General features: G+C 37.2%; 1 protein-coding gene across 1 annotated transcript in view; it reads right to left on the bottom strand.

Annotated features, from left to right (window-relative positions):
• The window catches only part of IFT80 (intraflagellar transport 80), a 140,483-nt gene that overhangs the window by 12,979 nt on the left and 101,913 nt on the right, over positions 1–25,591 (bottom strand). Inside the window, exons 13-18 of the mRNA XM_030328653.1 lie at positions 7,552–7,616; positions 4,853–4,988; positions 4,414–4,561; positions 3,143–3,314; positions 1,388–1,477; positions 1,132–1,304 (exon numbers count right to left, since the gene is read on the bottom strand). Of these exons, the coding sequence (XP_030184513.1) occupies positions 1,132–1,304; positions 1,388–1,477; positions 3,143–3,314; positions 4,414–4,561; positions 4,853–4,988; positions 7,552–7,616 (784 nt within the window). The remainder of the gene's footprint in view (positions 1–1,131; positions 1,305–1,387; positions 1,478–3,142; positions 3,315–4,413; positions 4,562–4,852; positions 4,989–7,551; positions 7,617–25,591) is intronic.

Below are 25,591 nucleotides of genomic sequence, written 5' to 3' on the forward strand. Positions count from 1 at the left end.
TTTTGGATCTTGAATCAAACAAACAAACCATAAAACAAAACAAAACATTTATGAGATGATCAGAGAAATAAGAACACCGAAAGGAATTACTGTTAATTCTTTAAAGTGTGACTGTGATATTGTGGTTAGATTTTTAAAAACCTTGAGATACATACTGAAATACTTATAAATAAAGTGATATGATGACTGGGATCTGCTTATTAACAAATGGTAGGGTAGGGGTAGATAGATAAAAGTGATGAAAGACATGTCAAACCTGAAAAAGTCAGCATGCCAATTTTATAACATAGTAACTTCAGGTGTGTATAAGCACTGCAGCCTCTTCCCTGAGAGATGAATACCTGAGAGAATGAGGAGATATACCTGATATGCCACAGCAAAGAGCAGTGTGCCCCTCACTCTCAGAAAGCAATGTGTCAAAGCCTCATGTAGAGGAGAAGGCTACTACTGAGCACTCCTCATTTCAAATCTGATGGCCTTTCTTCCTTAGCAACACAAATTTCTCATGGCTCTTCTCTCTGCCTGTCTGACTGCTTTATTCAAATCTTTCAACAGATTTCTTTTCTTTCACCCAACCCATAAACGTAGTTGATATCTTCTCACTCCACACATTTCCTGAGCAATTGTGTCCATTCTTTTTTCTTCAACTGCCCTCCACTTGGCTAATGGCTGCTAAATCTACATCTCCAGTTCAAATCTTGCTCATGAGCTCCGGGTTCATTAATCAACTATTATCACATATCTCTTCACAAAATTTCAAATCCAACATGCCTAACACTGAACTCACTATATTGCCTTCCAAACCTGCCAATATTACTACCATCATCTATTGGTAGTAATTCAATCTTAGTTATTGAATAACTCATTCAATCTGAGTTATTGAAATCAGAAAATTGGAAGACATCCTAGATTCTCTTTTCTTCTTCACACCTCAACTTCTAATCGATCACAAGTTTAGCAAAGGCATAAATCTTCAATGGCAAACTACTCACAAATATAAATGTGAATAAATTCTTCTGTGATGTTAGGAAACTATTAAGTACAGTGGAAAACGTAATTTACCAAGTGGTAGATAGAAGAAACCATTAAGATCAATTGGGTTTCAGAATTGGTGAAGAACATTTTTATTACCTTTCCCAGTTATAGAGATTAATATTGATCTGGATCGCTTGATAAACAAGGCCAGCCTGAAGAAGTACCATTTCAGCCTCCTGTATGTTCCCACTAAACATTAGTATGTGAGCCACTTTTGATTCTTTAGATGGAAGATCTTTTATAGAATTGATGTACTGAACCTTATCAATCTAAAAAAAGAAAAAATATATGAAGTAGAGTAACAGAAAGGGAAGAAAAACTGCAAACATATAGGTAAGTAAACATTATTTACTTCACCAATTGCTGCATAGGCTATTTCTGCGGTAGTCATATCTCTATTAGCAACTGCCATAGCAGCTAGGCAAGCCCACATGGTTTGCTCCTAAAGTGAAATAGGAGAACAATTATTTCAACTAGAAGCAGAACTGCCTTAAAATAAACAGTGACTTAAAATATATAAAAGTTAACATTTTAATGAAAAAATTAAAAATTGTTGAGCATGGCACTGAAAAAACTAATAATTTAATAAATTAATCATGTGGAAATTTCACGTGGGTACTTTGTTGAAATATATTAATAACACATAGAGAACTTCTTTTGAATACAAATTATTACAAAATTTCATTTCTAATTATCAAAGATTTATTTTTGAACTTATGATACACTTTTAAGATAATTCAAGGTTATAAACCCTCCAGTATTTCTGATGAGGTCAAAGAATGTAACTTACAAGGAGCCAGAGAAATAGTGAGGTTCTCAGACAATGCTATTACAGCAGATTTCTATCAACGACTCATTGTAAGGGAAAGCATCTAAAGGTCATTTTAAAAGTATTATTTTAAGCAATGCTAACCCATGTAAAATTAAAAAGTTCTGGGGTCAGGGGCGCCTGAGTGGCTCAGTTGGTTGAGCATCCAACTTCAGCTCATGATTTTGCAGTTTGTGAGTTCAGGTCCCACCTTGGGGTCTGTGCTGACAGCTCGGAGCCTGGAACCTGCTTCAGAATCTGTGTGTCATTCTCTCTCTGACCCTCCCCCTTGTGCTCTGTCTCTCTCTATCTCTCAAAAACAAATAAAAATGTAAAAAAAAAAAAAATTAAAAAAAAAGTTCTGTGGTCAAATATGTTTGGAAAATACTGGATTCAACCAAGTGGATTCAACCAAGTGGGAAATGCTGGTCTAAAGTAGAGGTTCTAGGGGCACCTGGGTGGCTCAGTCAGTTGGGTTGAGCATACGACTTCGGCTCAGGTCATGATCTCGCAGTTCATTAGTTCAAGCCCCATGTCGGGCTCTGTGCTGACAGCTCAGAGCCTGGAGCCTGCTTCAGATTCTGTGTCTCCCTCTCTCTGCCCCTCCCCCACTTATGCTTTGTCTATCTCTCAAAAATGAACAAACTTTAAAAAAAAATTAAAGTAGAGGTTCTTAACCTTAGGTGTACAAATCATCTGAGGAATTTTAAAAATATGCCCAGGGTTCATTCCAGATCTAATAAATTAGAAGCTCTCTTGGGATAAAACTTGGGAATCTGACTTTTTAAAAAAAAAGTTCCAGAGAAGATTTCTATATGTGCCAGTATAGAGAAACTACTGATTTAAATTATAGCTTCTTTAAGAGTAAATCACACAGCAATATCTACCCCCCTGTGTTGCTCATGTCTTCACTTATAAAAAAAAAAAAAAAAAAAAAAAAAAAAAAAAAAAAAAGACATGATCTCATTTGCAATTTTCCAGCCCTTAGCTGTTACCATTTCTTTTTTTTTAATGGTTATTTATTTATTTTGAGAAAGAGAGAGAGAGATTGCGAGTGAGTGGGGAGGAGCAGAGAGAGAGGGAGAGAGAAAGAATCCCAGGCAGGTTCCCCACTGTCAGTGCAGATCCCAATGTGGGGCTCAAACTCATGAACCATGAAATGATGACCTGAGCTAAAGTCAGATGCTTAACCTACTGAGCCACCCAGGTGCCCAGCTGTTACCATTTCTTATCCTGCACAAAGATATGTGTAAATACACAATATATACACAAACATGGATCTAAAATAAAATAAAGTACCTTAACAAAACGACAAAGTCTTACACCATCTTCCCATTTTGAACTGCTTACATATTCATGGAGAATACCAGGATATGGTGATATGCTGATGTGAATCAGTGAGCCATCAGCTCTTCTTATAGTTACCTGATTTCCAACAAAACTCACAATATGGGGATTTTTACTAAATTCACTGTTGGGAAAAAGCAAAGTATAATTTATATTCTGCGCAAAATCTTTCATATACTAATTAGGGGAGTTTACACTTGACACAGATATAAAGTCTCCAAATCTCTAAAATTCACTCCCAAAAAAGTTAACTTCAGGGAGAATGTATATGTTTAAATAAACATTTGAATCTAACTTGCTCCAGTTGGAGCAAAATATAAAAGTTTAATGCGGCAAAAATTATTATTTGGGAGCTATGCCTAAAAGCATTTGAAATAAAATTTTTTCCCTAAGTCTTAAGGTAAATTATACAAATGATTAAAAAACAGCTTCAGTTTTTGAAAGTATAAATGAATAGAAAATTAAGCTGATTCTAAGATTATTTTCTGATAATAAAAAGAGGTGAACTTGAAGTAAAGTGACTAACTTCACTAGTTTAAATACTTTTAAAATGATGCTTCTCTGGTTTTGCTAAAGTTGTGAATTGAATATTAAATGAACTCAAAATAGATTTGAAAGTTAAGCTAAGTTTTGGAGTTGAGAAGTTTTGTATTCTTATTTTGTCAAGAGTGAGAGATCTTGCTATTTCCTAGAGAATTAAGGAATATACATGTATTTTCTGAAGCATATAAAATTAAAAAAAAAGTAACTCTTCAGTAACCTTATATACTTTTCTATCTTTAATATTAATATAGAAATTCAATTCTAGAGACACATAAATTCCTGAAAGTATGACAATAATTAATAATTTATGATAATCTGAAAAAGAATAAAGATTGACACGTTATGTACCACTGAAAAATCTTAAAAATGTCCATATTAAAATCACTAAACCACACTGAAAAAAAAAAAAACACCTGAGTTTTTTTACATTAGGCTTGAAACATTAGGCTTGAAAATTATATTTATGTAGGGAAAATTATATCCATAGAAGGAACAAATAAATATAATAGTATTATACAACACTTTCAACTTGACCCCCAAATTTAAATCTCATCAAGCTAGCTTTAGGTGAACAATTTGGTAGAGTGAAAGGTACCTTTCAGGATTGACATTAAAGGCAAAAACATGACACTTTAGAGTTATTTACCACTATAAACAATTCCAACAGTAAATGCAGTTACCTTGCATCCCTTTCATATAACGTTTTAGGCAAAATGTCTCTGTCGACATAAACTGTATTGGGGTAGTACCACACTGTAAATCGAGTATCCTGAAGTCCACAAAGGATATTGCATGTATCACTCCATGCCAAAGTATGCACCATTGTTCCTTATTTTAAAAAGAATGTTAATGTACGATTAGTTCCACTATAATAAGTATTAAAATATTTTAAAAATCAACTGACACACAGGACCCCATCTAATTTCTGGTAGGTATGACTCTATTTCCTGATTGTATAATGGTGAAAACATTTGCAAAAATTCACTTAAAAATTCATGGGAATATTTGAATATTTTACCTAGAACCATCATGTTTTTAATTTGCAAGTCTTTCTTTCAATGCATTATTCAGAGATTAATTCAAGCAATCAAAAATTTAAATATATTATAATTATTTTACCAAGTTTGATAATTTGTTCTTCCTTCCCAAATCGTTTCACTGAGGTGATATAGAGATCTCTATTTTTATCAATGAAGGCAATTTTTCTGTCATTGGTAAGTCCTTTTTGATCCAGAGCAATTTCCAAAATTTCATTCTAAAATTTAGAAAAAATGAAAATATTGGATTAGTTTTAGTGCTTGATATCAGATCATTTAAATTATTTAATTATAAAAATGTGTTTATTTAAAGATCAATTAAATATCACTCCCTTACTTAGAATGATAAACTGTCCCTGATAAATAATTTTAAACTACTGATTTAATTCATAAGCTAAAGCACAGTTACTTTTTTTTTAATTTACAGGGGAAAGATGCCCCTTAAAACACTATAATATAATGTATATATTTTTGAAACTCTGGAAGCTGAGAAATACTTTTGTTCTCCTGTCCCACCTTTACTAAAGTGAAAGGGTGAGGCAAGTCTGAATATCACAAGAGAGATCTACTAATTACATTTATGTTCCATAACAAAATGTACTCTAAGAGCCTATATTTTAAAGATTTATAAGAATACATTTATACGGGGCGCCTGGGTGGCGCAGTCGGTTAAGCGTCCGACTTCAGCCAGGTCACGATCTCGCGGTCCGTGAGTTCGAGCCCCGCATCGGGCTCTGGGCTGATGGCTCAGAGCCTGGAGCCTGTTTCCGATTCTGTGTCTCCCTCTCTCTCTGCCCCTCCCCCGTTCATGCTCTGTCTCTCTCTGTCCCAAAAATAAATAAACGTTGAAAAAAAAAAAAAAAAGAATACATTTATGAAAATATCTCATGTTTTAGACACTTAAATTTTATAGATTCTCTCACATTTATTTCCTGTGAAACAGGAAACAACCTAGTGCTATAGGTATCACCATACTTACTTTATGGACAAAAAGACTGAGATGCATAGCCAGTAAGTGATTTTCCTTAGAAAAAGCTGGTAACAAGCATATTTAGAATTTAAAGTCCAGATTTCTGACTTTAAGATTAGTATTTTTGTCCACATAACAAAGTATTTCTGGCATATGACGTTAATCTATTACACTATTATACTAGCTACTGAAATGAATTTCTTTATAACTTGGAAATGGTTCAGTGTGGATTCATTTCAACTAAATCCAAGAGGGATTTATTTACTGCTTACTATGTCTTAAGACTTGCTAAGACTTTAAAAAAAATTTTTTTTTACACTTGCTAGGATTTGTTTTGTTTTTTGAAGGTGTTATGATAGTACCTTAAATGTCCATCATTTGAGCACATGTTGAATAAATTCAGATACGTCCATAAAATGTTACGCTGTATGGTTGTGGGAAAAGGATTAGGAAAACACTTCATATATTGATATAGAAAGATCACTAGAAATAGTGTTGTGTGAGAAAAGCAATGTACAGACTTGTATGTTACATTTTTGTAAAAAAGGAGTTAAAAACATATATCAAAATTGTTTGTATATGCACTAAAAATCTCTGAAAGGAAAAGGGAGTTTAATAATGGTAATTACCATTATTAAATGGAATTGGATTGACAAAAAGGGGTGTAGGAGGGAGACTTTTTCACTGTATACTTTTCTATAATTTTTCATTTCTAAACCTTTTGAATTTATGTTATTCAAATTTAAAACTAATAATTACAAAAATTAGAAAAAATATATAGTGAGGCTTCACTAGTGGCATTGAACAATAAAGTTAAAAACATCTTTAGACCCAAATATATCTCTTACTAGAATAAATAAAATGTGTTCCTTTATTTACTTTATTTAAAAATTTTTTTCATGTTTATTTATTTTTGAGAGAAGAGAGACAGAGCATGAGTGGGGGAGGGGCAGAGAAAGAGGGAGACACAAAATCTAAACCAGGCTTCAGGCTCTGAGCTGTCAGCACAGAACCCGAAGTAAGGCTTGAACTCACAAACTGTGAGATCATGACCTGAGCCAAAGTTGGAGGCTTAACTAACTGAGCCACCCAGATGCCCCTCCTTTGTTTATTTTAATTTTTTTAATGTCTTTATTTTATTTTGAGAGAGACAGAGTGCGAGCAGGGTAGGGGCAGAGAGAGAGGGAGACACAGAATCTGAAGGAGGCTCCAGGCTCTGAGTTGTCAGCACAGAGCCTAATGTGAGGCTTGAACTCACAGTCTGTGAGATCATGACCTGAGCTGAAGTCGGACACTTAACCGACTGAGCCACCCAGGTGCCACCGTCCTTTGTTTTTTTTAATGCTAAAAATCAGAAACCAATAAGCAATTCACAATTTGGGGTCTTTTCGTACTTCTATGGAACTTTTTTTCCAGTTTAACTACAGTGTTAAAACCTAAAGAAAATGCTGGCTAAGGAAATGAGAAAACTGCAAGATGTTTAGAAATATAAAAACATTTTTATATACTGATAGGTGCTAAAAGTTTAATCAAGATGGGACATTTTATTAAAAAGCAGTAAAGAGCCTGAAAAATAGACATGTAAGTCAGATTCTTTTATCCAATTAATTTGCAATTAGTTTTCTATTACAGAGTTTACTAGTGCTTAGTCTTTATGACATTTTTTAGGCAAAATACTCTATGTAGATGCATACCAGATTTAAATATAAGACTAATTTCTATGTTTTATTTTCCTTAAAATGAAAACATTAAATTTAAAAAAGGAAGTAAATAGTGGCTAATTAACTTTAGAAATAGCTAATGTCGATTACCTTATGAGAAAGAAGCTTCCCGTCACCTAATGGTTTTCCAGTTGATGCCTCAAAAAGGAAGATTACTTGAAAAAAAAGTAAAGCATTAGTTAATATATTATATTAGAATTTTTATTGGTAAACTTTAATCCTAATGAGAAATTATTTAACTCTTCGGACCATACAGTATCTATCAGAATAGAAGAGCAGCAGCATTAAATTCCTACTTATTAACAGGGTCATATTTCTTAGAATACTTCTTCCTAAACATACATTCCCTAATTAGAATAGTTATAATGGTATGGCTTCACTTCTCCACAGGATTGACCATGGAAAGTCCAAATCTAGATGTAATTTTTAATTTTCAGAACTCTGATACAGACGAATATAAGATCATAGACAATCATATTTTACAAAAGAAAAATGTGTCAAGTGCCTACTATAATACTAGGCAAGGTGTTATGCACTGTTCCGTTCCCTGTGGTCAGTATACTACTGTGGTGTAATTAGTAATTTGCCCTGTTTTTGTCCTGTGTTCCTGGCAGGAAGCTTCAACAACCCTTGGAATATCCTGAGTGACAGGAATGTCCTAGTTATGCTAATGGGGAGACTCTTGGTGGGCCCTAGACAGCTTCAGAATTTGGTGTGTGGGAGGGGGCTGGTAGTTGAGTTCAATCAATGTGGCTAATAATTTAATTAACCATGCCCATGTAATAAAATCCCATAAAAACTCAGTGTTGCTTCCTCATTGGTGACAATATTGATATACTGGGAGGGTGATGTGCCCTGACTCCATGAGAGGGCACAGGAGTTCTGTGTTCCTTCCTAGGCCTCATCCTGTGTGTATCCTTTGTAATAAAACTATAATTCTATGCATAGCACCTTCCTGATACCTGTGAGTCATTTTAGCAAACTATCCAATTTGAAGGGGTCATAGGAGTCCCTGAATTTGTAGCCAGTCAGTCAGCAAAATGGGTGGCCTGAGGACTCCCTGAGACTTGTGGCTAGTGTCCAAAGTGAGGGCAGTCTTGAGGAAAATTTTGCCTTTAAGCTTTTGAGTCTGGGTTAACTCCAGGTTATTAGTATGAGAAACTAATTGTAATACACTCAGTTAAGGTAAAAATGGAATAGTTGGTGTCTGGAAGGGTAGGATTCACTACACCAACCCTAACTCATAAAAACATGTGGCTTGGGGCACCTGGGTGGCTCAGTCAGTTAAGTGTCTGACTTTGGCTCAGGTCATGATCTCATGGTTCATGAGTTTGAGCCCCATGTCAGGCTCTGTGCTGACAGCTTAGAGCCTGGAGCTTGCTTCAGATTCTGTGTCTCCCTCTCTCTCTGCTCCTCCCCCCGCTCATGCTCTGTCTCTCTCTCTCTCCTTCAAAAATAAATTAAAATATTAAAAAACAAACAAACATGTGGCTTGGGAAGAGAAAGAATGAAAGAATGGGGATGAGGAATGTCTGACTCTTAGAAGCCACAAGGTCACCCATGGTATGAAACAGCAGCTAAGTTGCAATTAGCTGTGAGAAGTTAAAAGTCACCTATGGAATTTGAGATGATGGATCCATCTCCTGGGGGAGTTGGCTCACTAGATGCATAAGAAAATGCAAAATAATAAGAAAAGAGAAAAATATACAGTCCCATAGTTATTATAATATCTAATAGGTAAAATGAAAGTAAGAGATGGGTCAAATATAGATTCTGGCCACTCTCAAATACAGCCTCTAGTATCAGTGCCCCCACTGAAGGAATGTGTTCGAGAAGATCCTGATTCTGGTCAGTATGAGGTACAGTCACTATCTCAAGAGCCATTTCCCAAGCCATTTCCCAAGGAGAAAGTTATGCTAAAACAAATTATAAAAAAGGCTAAAATAATTAGACAATGACAGAAAGGAACATTAGAGATAAGGCATATTAGACATAGGACCATCAAGGCCCTCATTCCAGCAGGGTCAAAAACTAAGAAATAGGGTGAATACAGCAAACATCGGTGGGGTCAAAAACCAGAGGCTGGGTGAACCAAGGGGAGTCCATGTTCATGTTGGTCTCCCAACATTGAAGGCTTTTAAACAAATCTGCTTTATTCATCCTAGTTTGGAGGAATCTGGAAAGCTGTATGGCAAAATAGCAAAGAAAAACCTCACCTCCAATTGTCTGGGGTTACTCAATTTAATCAATATATGGGTTGATGAAAAGGACCAGTTCCTTGGCTCAAAACTCTATTGGGGACCAAGGTCTTATGCACAGGAGTGGGCAAAATGGTCAGGGGCAGAACAGAGAAGTTTCTAGGACTCCTTGATATGAGAGTCCGATGCACTATGGTACCAAAACCCACTGGTGAAGTTCTAATGGGAAATACAATTAAATTGAGAGAACATAGGAAAGCAAGGGTTAATATGGTTAAGGTGAAGTCTGAATGAACATTGGAGGTTTAAACAAGAATTATATGAAGAGGCTGTGTCTCCCTTACCTGAATGTTTAATGGGACTGGGATATATATTATGTCTGACTTGGGAATATTTCTGCTACCTAGTGTTGTAAAACTAAAACCTGTTAAGCCCTACCGGAAGTCAATTACATTGAGAGGATAGAGAAATGCAAGAACTAATGGGATTAAGTTGAATGTTTAAATGAAAAATGGTATATTGAAGAAGCTTTATGTGAAGTGGTTGTGTCTCCTTTACCCGAATATATTATAGGGATAGATAGTGCACCTAACTGGAGAAAGTTTCCCCTATCAAGTATTGCAAAACAAAAGGCATGGAAAATCTACCACTTAAACAATGTTAACAAGACATACAAAACAGAAACCAATGCCTGGATACATACAGGCCTTTAATATCAAATGGTATAGAATAGAAGCTGGAGTGCTAATAAAGATACATTCTCCGTACAGCAGTCTCATGTGGAGTATAGACCGGAGCTTATGACAAAAACCTGTGAGCACCTCCCAGTGGCAGCTACTAGAACTCTGAACTAGACAATTTCCACTTGGAGGAGCAATTACTAGCTTGCTATCAGACATTAATTGAAACTGCCTCTGAATGAAGAACATAAAATAATCTTGAAACCTGAAATATGCAGGATGTCTTGGGTGATATCAGACAAACACTCTAATGAGGAAGGCAGTGCCCAGAAGAGTTCTATAACAAAATGGAAATGGTTTGTGCAGGAACACACCAGCAGGGGAATGCACGGAGTTACACAGCATATTCCTGAGCAGGTGGACTCTTTTCCCCAGGAATGACTCTGGAACCATGTGAAGAGCTGCAGGATTCGATCATCACTTGAACGGTGCCCTGTGAACAGCTCTCAACTGACTAACAAATAGCTGCTCGGCTGATAGACGGCAGTTTCATCATGAACACACAACATGCTGTTTGGAAGGCCACCACTCTGACTAAAAAAGGTAAAACAAATGGGGTTGGTGAGCTGCACTGCATGCTGTTTACCCTTATGGTCAGGCAAAAAGGCAATGGAAGATTAGCCTATAAAGGGGGGCGCCCTTACTGGGCATGGCCCCATGCAAAATCACTATGGGAATCTGAAGGGTGCATTAAAGTGGGCCACGTCAGTGCCCATCAGAAGAACCCCCTTCCAGCATCAGAAGATGATTAGAATCAATGAGCAGATACTCTGGTGTGCTCACTTGAGGTAGCCACTTGAGTTAATGAAGGGAGTGGACCGAAACAATGCAGGGATGGGCCAAATCTAGACATATTCCTTTTGTACCCTCTGAGGCACAAAATGACAACAAGAACTGTTTTGTCTGCCAACAAGAGAGATTTAGAGGCTGCAGATGGCTATGGGGAAGATTCCTGGAGTGGGAGGGAATCCTTGTACATAGATGGCAAGTCAGATTGATGTCTGTAGCCCTGGAGGGCTACAAGTGGGTCCTGACAGAAATAGACACTGACTCTGGGTTGTACTTTGCTGACCCAGTGGTAGATGCAAATGCTCAGAGTACTATAAAAGAAGTGGAGAAGATATTACACAGATATGGACCACTGAGTCAAATTTCTTCCGATCAAGGAAGGAACACACTTTACAGCTCATCATGTCCAACAATGGGCAGAGATATAGTTTCTGAGAGTAGTGGTTTGGTAATTAGAATTAGAATGGTCAATAAAAACAATGATTGTCTAAAATGAGAAGAGAGGGAATATAGGCATGAAGAACTAGCTTACACGCCTTCATGAGTGTGTACTCACATTCAACATGAAGTGAACAAAGAGTGTGTCCATACTAGATAAATTCCTCTACAATTTCAGTGGAAATAGAGAACAGAGGGTGAAGAGGATGCTAGTATGACTATGCAATTTTTCCCACAGTGGGAGAATATTGGTATGATACCTATACTTTTTTCTTTCTTCCCCACATCACCTCAATGTTCTTCTTAACTTGATACAGTGGTCACAGGACAAAGGATACAACTACAATTATCAGAAGCAGAGATGATTCCTAGGCTGTTTTAACCTTCATGTCTATATTTCTAAGGACCTGATGGAGTAGGTTGTGCTTTCACTCCATCTGGCAAATTTGGGGTTAAATGTGAATGCAGCTATACTGCCTAGTGGTAGAGATAGCCCACTAGTTCTATACAAATGGAGAGAAAGAGAAATAATAGCTGAAAATAAAAGAATAACTAAATGGGCATGCAATGGGGGAATCCAATTTTATATTAATTCTTCAAAAGAGTCTCAGCGCAAAAGCTAGTATTATTTGTTTGTTTTTCCAATATAATTAACTTACAGGGTTATATGTTGTTTCAAATAAATTAAATAAATAAAAATAAATAAAAATTTAAAAGCTGATATGGTTTCATAGATCAAATACACCAGATGCTTAAGAAGGTGAAGACAACAAAAGACTCACTTCAGACCTAAACACATGTAGATTGAAAGTGAAGGGTTGGAAAAACATTTATGATGAAAATGGAAGCAAAAAGAAAGCTGGGGTAGAATACTTATATCAAACAAAATAGACTTTTAAAAAAGACTTTAACAAGAGACAAAGAGGATACTACATAATGATAAAGGGAACAATCAAACAAGAAGATATAACATTTGTAAATATTTATGCACCCAACGTGGAAACACCCATATATATAAAGCACCTGTTAACAGACAAAGGAAGAAATCTATGGTAACACAATAATAGTAGGGGACTTTAACACCTCACTTACATTAATGGATAGATCATCCAGACAGAAAATCAATAAGGTAACAGTAGCTCTGAATGACATATTGAACCAGATGACTCTAACAGATATATTCAGAAGATTCCATCCCAAAACAATGGAATACTCATTCTTTTCAAGTGCACATGGAACATTCTCCAGAATAGATCACATGTCAAGCCACAAAACAAGTCTCAACAAATTAAAAAGGACTGAAATCATATTATGCATCTTTTCCAACCACATGGTATAAAACTAGAAATCAATCAGAAGAAAAAAATCAGGACACAAATACATGGAGGTTAAATAATATGCTAGTAAATAATGAATGGGTCAACCAAGAAGTCAAAGAGAAAATTTAAAAAAAATACATGGAGACAAATGAAACCATAATAGTCTAAAATCTTTGGGATGCAGCAAAAGCTATTCTCAGAGAGAAGATTATAGCAATATACACATATCTCAAGAAGCAAAAAATAAATAAATAAAAACTCAAGCAACCTAACTTTACATCTAAAGAAGCTAGAAAAGGAACAACAAAGCCCAAAGCCAGTAGAAGGAAGGAAATAATAAAGATTAAAGCAGAGGGGCACCTGTCTGGCTCAATTAGTAGAGCATGCAACTCTTGATCTCAGGGTTATAAATTCGAGCCCCACATTTGGTATAGAGATTACTAAAAAAAAAAAAAAAAAAATTTTTTAAACCCTGGAACTCTATACCCATTAAGCAGTCTCTCTCTCTCTCTCTCTCTCTCTCTCTCTCTATATATATATATATATATATACATATATATCATAGACACTAAAAAACACAATAGAACAGATCATTGAAACCAGGAGCTGGTTCTTTGATAAGATCAACAAATGAATCAGATCAGAAATGAAAAGAGAAATAACAACTTACACTACTAAAATACAAAGGATTATAAGAGAATATTATTAAAAATTATATGTCAAAAATTAGACAACCTAGAAGAAATGAATAAATTCCTAGAAACAAATAACTTTTCCAAACAGAAGCAGGAAAAACATAGAAAACTTGAACAGACTGATTAATAGCCATGAACTTGAATCAAAAGTCAAAAAGCTCCCAAAAAACAAAAGTCCAGGACCAGATGGCTTCACAGGTGAATTCTACCAAACATTTAAGAAGAGTTAATACCTATTCTTCTATAACTATTCCAAAAAACACAAGAGAAAATATCTTTCCATTTATTTATGTCACCTTCAATTTCTTTCATCAAGGTTCTATACTTTTATTTTTTGTAGTGTCTTTATCTGTTTTTGGTATCAGGGTAATTCTAGCCTTGTAGAATGAATGAATTTGGAATCTTTCCTTCGAGGATCAGGAAGAAGGCAAGGATGTCCACTCTCACCAGTTTTATTCAACATAGTACTGAAAGTCCTAGCTGCAGCAACAGATAAGAAAAATAAACAAAAGCATCCATATTGGTAAGGAAGAAGTAAAACTTTCACTATTTGTAAATGACATGATTCTATATATAGAAAACCCTAAAGACTTCACCAAAAAACTAGTAGAACTGATAAATGAATTCAGGAAAACTGCAGGATACAAAAATATGCAGGACTCTGTTGTATTTCTATACACTAATAATGGAGTAGCAGAAAGAGAAATTAAGATAGCAGTCCCACTTACATATGAATCAAAAATAGTAAAATACTAGGAATAAACTTAAGCAAGGAGGTGAAAGACCTGTACTCTGAAAACTATAAAACATTAATGAAAGAAATTAAAGAAAGATATTCCCCACTCATTGTTTGGAAGAACAAATATTGTTAAACTGTCCATTCTACCCAAAGCAATATACAGATCTAATGCAATCTCTATCAAAATACCAATAGCATTTTCAACAGAACTAGAACAAAAAATCCTAAAATTTGTATGAAACCACAAAATACCCCAAATAGTCAAAACAATCTTGAAAAAAGAAAAAAAAAACTGGAGGTATCACAATCCCAGATTTGAAGATACACTACAAAGCTGTAGCAATCAAAACAATATGATCAATGGATCAACAGACTTCAGAAACAAGCCCATACTTTTATGGTTAATTAATATATAACAAACGAGGCAAGAATGTACAATGGGAAAAATAGTCTCTTTAATAAATAGTGTTGGGAAAACTGGACACTAGCTACATGCAAAAGAATGAAACCACTTTCTTACATCATGCACAAAAATACACCCAAAATGGGTTAAAGACCTAAATGTGAGACCTGAAACCATTAAATTCCTAGAAGAAAACATATGCAGTAATTTCTTTGACATCATTCATAGAAACATTTTTCTAGATATGTCTCCTCTGACAAGAGAAACAAAAGCAAAATTATACTATTGAGACTACAACAAAATAAAAAGCTTTTGCACGGTGAAGGAAACCACCAACAAAACAAAGAGACAACCTAATGAATGAATAGAAGATATTTGCAAATTCTGTATCCAATAAGGGGTTAATTTTCAAAATACATAAAGAATTTATACAACTTAACACCCCCCCCAAGATAATTCATTTAAAAATGGGCAGAGGAAATGACCAGACATTTTTCTAAAGACATACAGATGGCCAATAGACACATGAAAGATGCTTAACATCACTAATCATCAGGGAAATGCAAATCAAAACAAGATATCATCTTATACCTTTCAAAATGGCTACACACACACACAGACACACACACATGCACGTGAAAAAACAAGTGCTGGTGAGGGTATGGAGAAAAAGGACTCTTCATGCACTGTTGGTGGGAATACCAACTGGTGCAGCCTCTACGGAAAACAGTATGGAAGTTCCTCAAAAAATTAAAAATATAATTACCATATGATCCAGTAATTCCAGTACTGGGTATTTACCCAAAGTCTTTATGTTTTCATAAACACTAATTCAAAAAGATATATGCATCCCTGTGTTCACTGCAGCCTTATTTATAATAGTCAGGATATGGAAGCAACCCAAGTGTTCACCCATAGATGAATGGATAAAAAAGATGTGAGATGAAGAGAGATAGATAGATAGATAGATAGATAGATACACAGATATATAAAATGGAATGTTACTCAACCATTAAAAAAAATAAAATCTTGACATTTACAACAACATGGATGGATCAAGAGTATATAATGCTAAGTGAAATAAGTCAGTCAGAGAAGGACAAATACCACATGATTTCATTCATATGTAATTTAAAAAACAACGAAAAAAAGAGACAAACAAAAAAACACTCAAATATAGAGAACAAACTGGTGGTTGCCAGAGGGGAAGTGGGTAGGGGGATGGGTGAAATAGGTGAAGAGGCTTAAGGGTACGCTTATCATGATGAGCACTGGCTAATGAATTGAATTACTGAGTCATTATATTGTATACTTGAAACTAATATAACACTGTATGTTAATTATACTTGAATAAAGAAAAAAGAAAAAGTGAAGCTATATATTGCTGAGACCCCACCTGCTATTGCAACCTGACAAGACTGAATGTAATTCTATATATCTGAGTAGCTTTGCCTTGGAAGACATTTTAGTTATATAATGTGATGATGTATTGGACTAATTATTAGTGACTAGAGTGACTCTGGTAAAGTACCAGTGTCTTTTCACTCATTTTCAATACAGTATAGCACTGTCATTGTTGGTAAGATTGTAATATTGATATTGATGGACAAATGTATTGGAAATATCTGAGTTAAAAGTCTCCTATCCAAAGGCCCCTGACTGGCTCAGTTGGTTAAGTGTCCAACTTTGGCTCAGGTTATGATCTCACTGTTTGTGTGTTCGAGCCCTGTGTTGGGCTTTGCACTAATGGTACAGAGCCTGCTTGGGATTCTCTCTCCCTCTCTTCCTTTTCTGCACTTGTGTTCTCTCTCTCTCTCTCTCTCTCAAAATAAATAAATAAACATAAATTAAATAAAATGAATGAATGAATGAATAAATAAATAAATAAATAAATAAATGCCTCCTATCCCTAGTCCACACTGACTCCTCCAAATTTTAGGCATATTCATACAGGTACTATTTTTGAGAATGATCCTTTTGCTATAAGGGATCTATGGTCAAAGACCAGGAGTGGCCTGTGGTGTAAGAAATAATTTGTTTGGTCTTTGTCCCGAGTTAATGGACACAAAACCCTTGGAATTTCCTGAATGATGGGAGTGTCACTGTTACACTAATGAGGTGACTTTCAGTGGGCCCCTAAGATAGCTTCAGGATAGGAGCTGGTGACCAGAAAGACCAAGCACGTGATTAGGGGATTGGGATGTTCAGCTCTCCCCCTAACCCTGACCTTTGGAATGAAGACTGAGTTCAATCACATGACCAGTGATTTTTGTAATTGTGCCTAATTAGTCATGTAATAAAACAAAACAAAACAAAAAAACTCTGGACACCAAAGTTCACTGAAGCTTCCTGGTTGGTGAATATATGGATGTGCTGGGAGGGTGACCACTTTAATTTCATGAAAAGAGGGCATAGAAGCTCCTAGACATCTCACTATGTGTATCTTTTATAACACAACTGTAATCATAGATATAGAAACTTCCTGAGTTGAGTCATTCTAACAAATTATTGAAGCTGAGAGAGTCATGGGAGCCTTTGTATACGCAGCCAATTGGTTAGAAGTAAAGGTGGTCTGGGGATGCACCAAGACTTGCAGCTGACATCTGAAGTCAAGGCAATCTTGTTGAGGACTCTTCCCTTAACATCACAATTTAATTGCAGTATACTCCATTGGGGTAAAAAACAGATGGACTACCAACAATCGAGAATCTCTGTAAGTGATCAATATTATTTTACAAATTAAAATTCATGGCCTTACCACAGAATATTCAATTCAAAGTTCCACAGTACCAGAATGTTTGGTTTCGATCAGAATTTTGTTTTTATTTTTTAAAGTAGGCTCTATGCCTAACACGGGCGAGATCAAGAGTTGTGTGCTCTGGAGAGGCGCAGGAAGATGGCGGCGTAGGAGGACGCTGGGATCACCGCGCGTCCTGCTGATCACTTAGATTCCACCTACACCTGCCTAAATAACCCAGAAAACCGCCAGAGGATTAGCAGAACGGAGTCACCGGACCCAAGTGCAGACGAGAGGCCCACGGAAGAGGGTAGGAAGGGCGGCGAGGCGGTGCGCGCTCCACGGACTGGCGGGAGGGAGCCGGGGCGGAGGGGCGGCTCGCCAGCCAAGCAGAGCCCTCGAGTCCGGCTTGCAAAAGCGGAGGGGCCTGACGGACTGTGTTCCGACAGCAAGCGCGACTTAGCGTCTGGGAGGTCATAAGTTAACAGCTCTGCTCCGAAAGCGGGAAGGCTGGAGGACAAAGGGAGGGTGAGCTGCGGAGCCCCCGGACGACAGAGCTCAGTTTGGCGGGGAACAAAGGCGCTCGCCAGCGCCATCTCCCCCGCCCATCCCCCAGCCAAAATCCCAAAGGGAACCGGTTCCGGCCAGGGAAATTGCTCGCTCCGCGCAAACACCCAACTCTGTGCTTCTGCGGAGCCAAACCTCCGGCAGCGGATCTGACTCCCTCCGGCTGCCACAGGGCCCCTCCTGAAGTGGATCACCTAAGGAGAAGCGAGCTAAGCCTGCCCCCCCTCCCGCCGTGCACCTTGCCTTCCCACCCCAGCTAATACGCCAGATCCCCAGCATCACAAGCCTGGCAGTGTGCAAGTAGCCCAGACGGGCCACGCCACCCCACAGTGAATCCCGCCCCTAGGAGAGGGGAAGAGAAGGCACACACCAGTCTGACTGTGGCCCCAGCGGTGGGCTGGGGGCAGACATCAGGACTGACTGCGGCCCCGCCCACCAACTCCAGTTATACACCACAGCACAGGGGAAGTGCCCTGCAGGTCCTCACCGCACCAGGGACTATCCAAAATGACCAAGCGGAAGAATTCCCCTCAGAAGAATCTCCAGTAAATAATAACAGCTAATGAGCTGATCAAAAAGGATTTAAATAATATAACAGAAAGTGAATTTAGAATAATAGTCATAAAATTAATCGCTGGGCTGGAAAACAGTATACAGGACAGCAGAGAATCTCTTGCTACAGAGATCAAGGGACTAAGGAACAGTCACGAGGAGCTGAAAAACGCTTTAAAGGAAATGCAAAACAAAATGCAAACCACCACAGCTCGGATGGAAGAGGCAGAGGAGAGAATAGGTGAACTAGAAGATAAAATTATGGAAAAAGAGGAAGCTGAGAAAAAGAGAGATAAAAAAATCCAGGAGTATGAGGGGAAAATTAGAGAACTAAGTGATACACTAAAAAGAAATAATATACGCATAATTGGTATCCCAGAGGAGGAAGAGAGAGGGAAAGGTGCTGAAGGGGTACTTGAAGAAATAATAGCTGAGAACTTCCCTGAACTGGGGAAGGAAAAAGGCATTGAAATCCAAGAGGCACAGAGAACTCCCTTCAGACGTAACTTGAATCGATCTTCTGCACGACATATCATAGTGAAACTGGCAAAATACAAGGATAAAGAGAAAATTCTGAAAGCAGCAAGGGGTAAACGTGCCCTCACATATAAAGGGAGACCTATAAGACTCGTGACTGATCTCTCTTTTGAAACTTGGCAGGCCAGAAAGAATTGGCACGAGATTTTCAGGGTGCTAGACAGCAAAAATATGCAGCCGAGAATCCTTTATCCAGCAAGTCTGTCATTTAGAATAGAAGGAGAGATAAAGGTCTTCCCAAACAAACAAAAACTGAAGGAATTTGTCACCACTAAACCAGCCCTACAAGAGATCCTAAGGGGGACCCTGTGAGACAAAGTACCAGAGACATCACTACAAGCATAAAACATACAGACATCACAATGACTCTAAACCCGTATCTTTCTATAATAACACTGAATGTAAACGGATTAAATGCGCCAACCAAAAGACATAGGGTATCAGAATGGATAAAAAAACAAGACCCATCTATTTGCTGTCTACAAGAGACTCATTTTAGACCTGAGGACACCTTTAGATTCAGAGTGAGGGGATGGAGAACTATTTATCATGCTACTGGAAGCCAAAAGAAAGCTGGAGTAGCCATACTTATATCAGACAAACTAGACTTTAAATTAAAGGCTGTAACAAGAGATGAAGAAGGACATTATATAATAGTTACAGGGTCTATCCATCAGGAAGAGCTAACAATTATAAATGTCTATGCGCCGAATACCGGAGCCCCCAAGTATATAAAACAATTACTCATAAACAGAAGCAACCTTATTGATAAGAATGTGGTAATTGCAGGGGACTTTAACACCCCACTTACAGAAATGGATAGATCATCTAGACACACAGTCAATAAAGAAACAAGGGCCCTGAATGAGACATTGGATCAGATGGACTTGACAGATATATTTAGAACTCTGCATCCCAAAGCAACAGAATATACTTTCTTCTCGAGTGCACATGGAACATTCTCCAAGATAGATCATATACTGGGTCACAAAACAGCCCTTCATAAGTTTACAAGAATTGAAATTATACCATGCATACTTTCAGACCACAATGCTATGAAGCTTGAAATCAACCACAGGAAAAAGTCTGGAAAACCTCCAAAAGCGTGGAGGTTAAAGAACACCCTACTAACGAATGAGTGGGTCAACCAGGCAATTAGAGAAGAAATCAAAAAATATATGGAAACAAACGAAAATGAAAATACAACAATCCAAACGCTTTGGGACGCAGCGAAGGCAGTCCTGAGAGGAAAATACATTGCAATCCAGGCCTATCTCAAGAAACAAGAAAAATCCCAAATACAAAATCTAACAGCACACCTAAAGGAAATAGAAGCAGAACAGCAAAGGCAGCCTAAACCCAGCAGAAGAAGAGAAATAATAAAGATCAGAGCAGAAATAAACAATATAGAATCTAAAAAAACTGTAGAGCAGATCAACGAAACCAAGAGTTGGTTTTTTGAAAAAATAAACAAAATTGACAAACCTCTAGCCAGGCTTCTCAAAAAGAAAAGGGAGATGACCCAAATAGATAAAATCATGAATGAAAATGGAATTATTACAACCAATCCCTCAGAGATACAAACAATTATCAGGGAATACTATGAAAAATTATATGCCAACAAATTGGACAACCTGGAAGAAATGGACACATTCCTGAACACCCACACTCTTCCAAAACTCAATCAGGAGGAAATAGAAAGCTTGAACAGACCCATAACCAGCGAAGAAATTGAATCGGTTATCAAAAATCTCCCAACAAATAAGAGTCCAGGACCAGATGGCTTCCCAGGGGAGTTCTACCAGACATTTAAAACAGAGATAATACCTATCCTTCTCAAGCTATTCCAAGAAATAGAAAGGGAAGGAAAACTTCCAGACTCATTCTATGAAGCCAGTATTACTTTGATTCCTAAACCAGACAGAGACCCAGTAAAAAAAGAGAACTACAGGCCAATATCCCTGATGAATATGGATGCAAAAATTCTCAATAAGATACTAGCAAATCGAATTCAACAACATATAAAAAGAATTATTCACCATGATCAAGTGGGATTCATTCCTGGGATGCAGGGCTGGTTCAACATTCGCAAATCAATCAACGTGATACATCACATTAACAAAAAAAAAGAGAAGAACCATATGATCCTGTCAATCGATGCAGAAAAGGCCTTTGACAAAATCCAGCACCCTTTCTTAATAAAAACCCTTGAGAAAGTCGGGATAGAAGGAACATACTTAAAGATCATAAAAGCCATTTATGAAAAGCCCACAGCTAACATCATCCTCAACGGGGAAAAACTGAGAGCTTTTTCCCTGAGATCAGGAACACGACAGGGATGCCCACTCTCACCGCTGTTGTTTAACATAGTGCTGGAAGTTCTAGCATCAGCAATCAGACAACAAAAGGAAATCAAAGGCATCAAAATTGGCAAAGATGAAGTCAAGCTTTCGCTTTTTGCAGATGACATGATATTATACATGGAAAATCCGATAGACTCCACCAAAAGTCTGCTAGAACTGATACATGAATTCAGCAAAGTTGCAGGATACAAAATCAATGTCCAGAAATCAGTTGCATTCTTATACACTAACAATGAAGCAACAGAAAGACAAATAAAGAAAATGATCCCATTCACAATTGCACCAAGAAGCATAAAATACCTAGGAATAAATCTAACCAAAGATGTAAAGGATCTGTATGCTGAAAACTATAGAAAGCTTATGAAGGTAATTGAAGAAGACTTAAAGAAATGGAAAGACATTCCCTGCTCATGGATTGGAAAAATAAGTATTGTCAAAATGTCAATACTACCCAAAGCTATCTACACATTCAATGCAATCCCAATCAAAATTGCACCAGCATTCTTCTCGAAATTAGAACAAGCAATCCTAAAATTCATATGGAACCACAAAAGGCCCCGAATAGCCAAAGGAATTTTGAAGAAGAAGACCAAAGCAGGAGGCATCACAATCCCAGACTTTAGCCTCTACTACAAAGCTGTCATCATCAAGACAGCATGGTATTGGCACAAAAACAGACACACAGACCAATGGAATAGAATAGAAACCCCAGAACTAGACCCACAAACGTACGGCCAACTCATCTTTGACAAAGCAGGAAAGAACATCCAATGGAAAAAAGACAGCCTCTTTAACAAATGGTGCTGGGAGAACTGGACAGCAACATGCAGAAGGTTGAAACTAGACCACTTTCTCACACCATTTACAAAAATAAACTCAAAATGGATAAAGGACCTAAATGTGAGACAGGAAACCATCAAAACCTTAGAGGAGAAAGCAGGAAAAGATCTCTCTGACCTCAGCCGTAGCAATCTCTTACTCGACACATCCCCAAAGGCAAGGGAATTAAAAGCAAAAGTGAATTACTGGGACCTTATGAAGATAAAAAGCTTCTGCACAGCAAAGGAAACAACCAACAAAACTAAAAGGCAACCAACGGAATGGGAAAAGATATTTGCAAATGACATATCGGACAAAGGGCTAGTATCTAAAATCTATAAAGAGCTCACCAAACTCCACACCCGAAAAACAAATAACCCAGTGAAGAAATGGGCAGAAAACATGAATAGACACTTCTCTAAAGAAGACATCCAGATGGCCAACAGGCACATGATAAGATGTTCAGCGTCGCTCCTTATCAGGGAAATACAAATCAAAACCACACTCAGGTATCACCTCACGCCAGTCAGAGTGGCCAAAATGAACAAATCAGGAGACTATAGATGCTGGAGAGGATGTGGAGAAACGGGAACCCTCTTGCACTGTTGGTGGGAATGCAAATTGGTGCAGCCGCTCTGGAAAGCAGTGTGGAGGTTCCTCAGAAAATTAAAAATAGACCTACCCTATGACCCAGCAATAGCACTGCTAGGAATTTATCCAAGGGATACAGGAGTACTGATGCATAGGGGCACTTGTACCCCAATGTTCATAGCAGCACTCTCAACAATAGCCAAATTATGGAAAGAGCCTAAATGTCCATCAACTGATGAATGGATAAAGAAATTGTGGTATATATACACAATGGAGTACTATGTGGCAATGAGAAAAAATGAAATATGGCCCTTTGTAGCAACGTGGATGGAACTGGAGAGTGTGATGCTAAGTGAAATAAGCCATACAGAGAAAGACAGATACCATATGGTTTCACTCTTATGTGGATCCTGAGAAACTTAACAGGAACCCATGGGGGAGGGGAAGGAAAAAAAAAAAAAGAGGTTAGAGTGGGAGAGAGCCAAAGCATAAGAGACTGTTAAAAACTGAGAACAAACTGAGGGTTGATGGGGGGTGGGAGGGAGGGGAGGGTGGGTGATGGGTATTGAGGAGGGCACCTTTTGGGATGAGCACTGGGTGTTGTATGGAAACCAATTTGTCAATAAATTTCATAAAAAAAAAAATAAAAAAAAAATAAAAAAAAAAAAAAGAGTTGTGTGCTCTATCAATAGAGCCAGCCATGGCCCCTCCCCCAAATCTTTGCATCCAGCGTTGGAGAAATCTCTTAAAGAAACCACATTTGTCAGAAACACTTAATTTGAGAGCTCAGCTAGCTTTCAGTCTGAGAATTTCTCTGAACTCCTGAGGGAAGTTTCCAGAACTATCTTTTCCATATCCCCAGCAAGCCCATTGATTTTTAGAGTTACATTAGGAAAAAGAATACATGCAAATAAGATGCAGTCCATAAAATAATTACTTTTTAATTGGATCACCATTATTATAGCATTAATTCTAATTTTTCTTTTTGACGGCTTTATTAACAATGATTTCTCTTCCTAACTGATAGCTGAGGGAAATAACTCCCCTATTGAAATGGAGCAGATATTTTGAAATTAAATATTTTCCATAGATTATCAAGAGTTGGTTTTAAGACAGACAAAACATTTGTTTGGAAACCACGAAATATTCAATGAGATCATGTAAATTTTAAAATTCCGCTATATAAAAATGAAACCTTTGGTAACCTGTAACAGCTCAATTTCCCTCCAATTATCTCCAAAGCTACTTAGCCCTGGTCCTTACTTCACATGCTCTGATTTCAGGTGAATGGGTATTTGGTACCCATACTCCTCTACCTCTACCACATTCTTCACCTATACATTGTCATTCTACCTGCCCAGCTTTCTCTAAGATATTACTCTATCAACCATCCCCATTTTCTCCTGGACCTTTACCTGCACCTTTTTGCCTGATTCATTTTGAGTACTACAAACACTTCAAAGTTACCTTCATTCAAAAAAAAAAAAAAAATCTTCCCTACTCTTGAATAATCTGTTAATTCCTTGCCTCTCTTAATGCTAGACTTCTTCAAACAATAGGCATTTCAGCTTTTACAACCCCTATCCACTGTTCAACTTATTACAATTTGCTGTTCTACCTTACTACATGATGCAAAGGCTCTTGCATGGATCACCAATGACCCCTATGTTTCCCAATCAAAGAGTCTATTTTCAGTTTTCAAGAGTCTACTTTTAGTCTTTACCTCCCAGCAGCATTGGGTGCTCCTGACCATCCTCTTTCTTGAAACTCTTATGCAGGCTACATATAACACTGTTTTCTCCTGACCCTCTCCTATTTTGGACCACTCCTCATTCTCTTTTGCTAACTCCTCTTTATCTGGTGACCCTTTCTTCTAAGCTTTTGTTTTAAGTCACCTTTTCACAGCACATATTTTCCCTGATTTCATCTACTTTCATGACATCAATCATTATATAAATAATGATAATTCAAAGTTCTCTATTTCCAACCTCAGCTTTACAACTTGAAGTAGGTCAAGTTGTAAAAATTACAGGAGATATTGCATTGAAGCAGCCAAGAGCAAATTCTGCCTCTGCCCCCTCCTTTGTTTCACCAAAGGCTTCTTCTAATCTCAAACATGACAGTGGTACAAAGAAAAGTGTTCTTTTCTCTTTTAAAAAGATTTTCAGGGGGTGAGGGGAAGATTGTTGGGAGTGTTTTGGTGGTTCTCTTTAAGTGATCTCCAAATTACTCCAATCCAAGATTCATCCCCAATGGAGTAATTTCATATGATCAAACATGCAAAAAGTTTACAAAAATGGACAGAAATGGCATGAAACGACAGTGGCATGAGTAGTCAGCCAAAGAATTGAACAAGTTATACAGATCATAAAAATGCCAAAATATGTATGACATGATAGGTAAATTCCAGAGGTCACACTTCTAGTATATTATTAGCTGTTAGTAAATCTTAGGAATGTTGAGTTTGAGGTCACTGGCTATATTCACTGAGGAAATAATTTTGTAACAATAAGTTATGTTTTAAAATTGCCAATTTTGCTCAGAAAAGTTAAAAAGAAAAATACCATAACAGAATTTTTAATTAAGCATGGCAACAAAAATTTTTACATTTTGGCTTCCAACAAAAAAATGCTTTGGGCTTGG

Source organism: Lynx canadensis, chromosome C2, assembly GCF_007474595.2.
Source record: "Lynx canadensis isolate LIC74 chromosome C2, mLynCan4.pri.v2, whole genome shotgun sequence".
Classification (NCBI taxonomy): Eukaryota; Metazoa; Chordata; class Mammalia; order Carnivora; family Felidae; genus Lynx; species Lynx canadensis.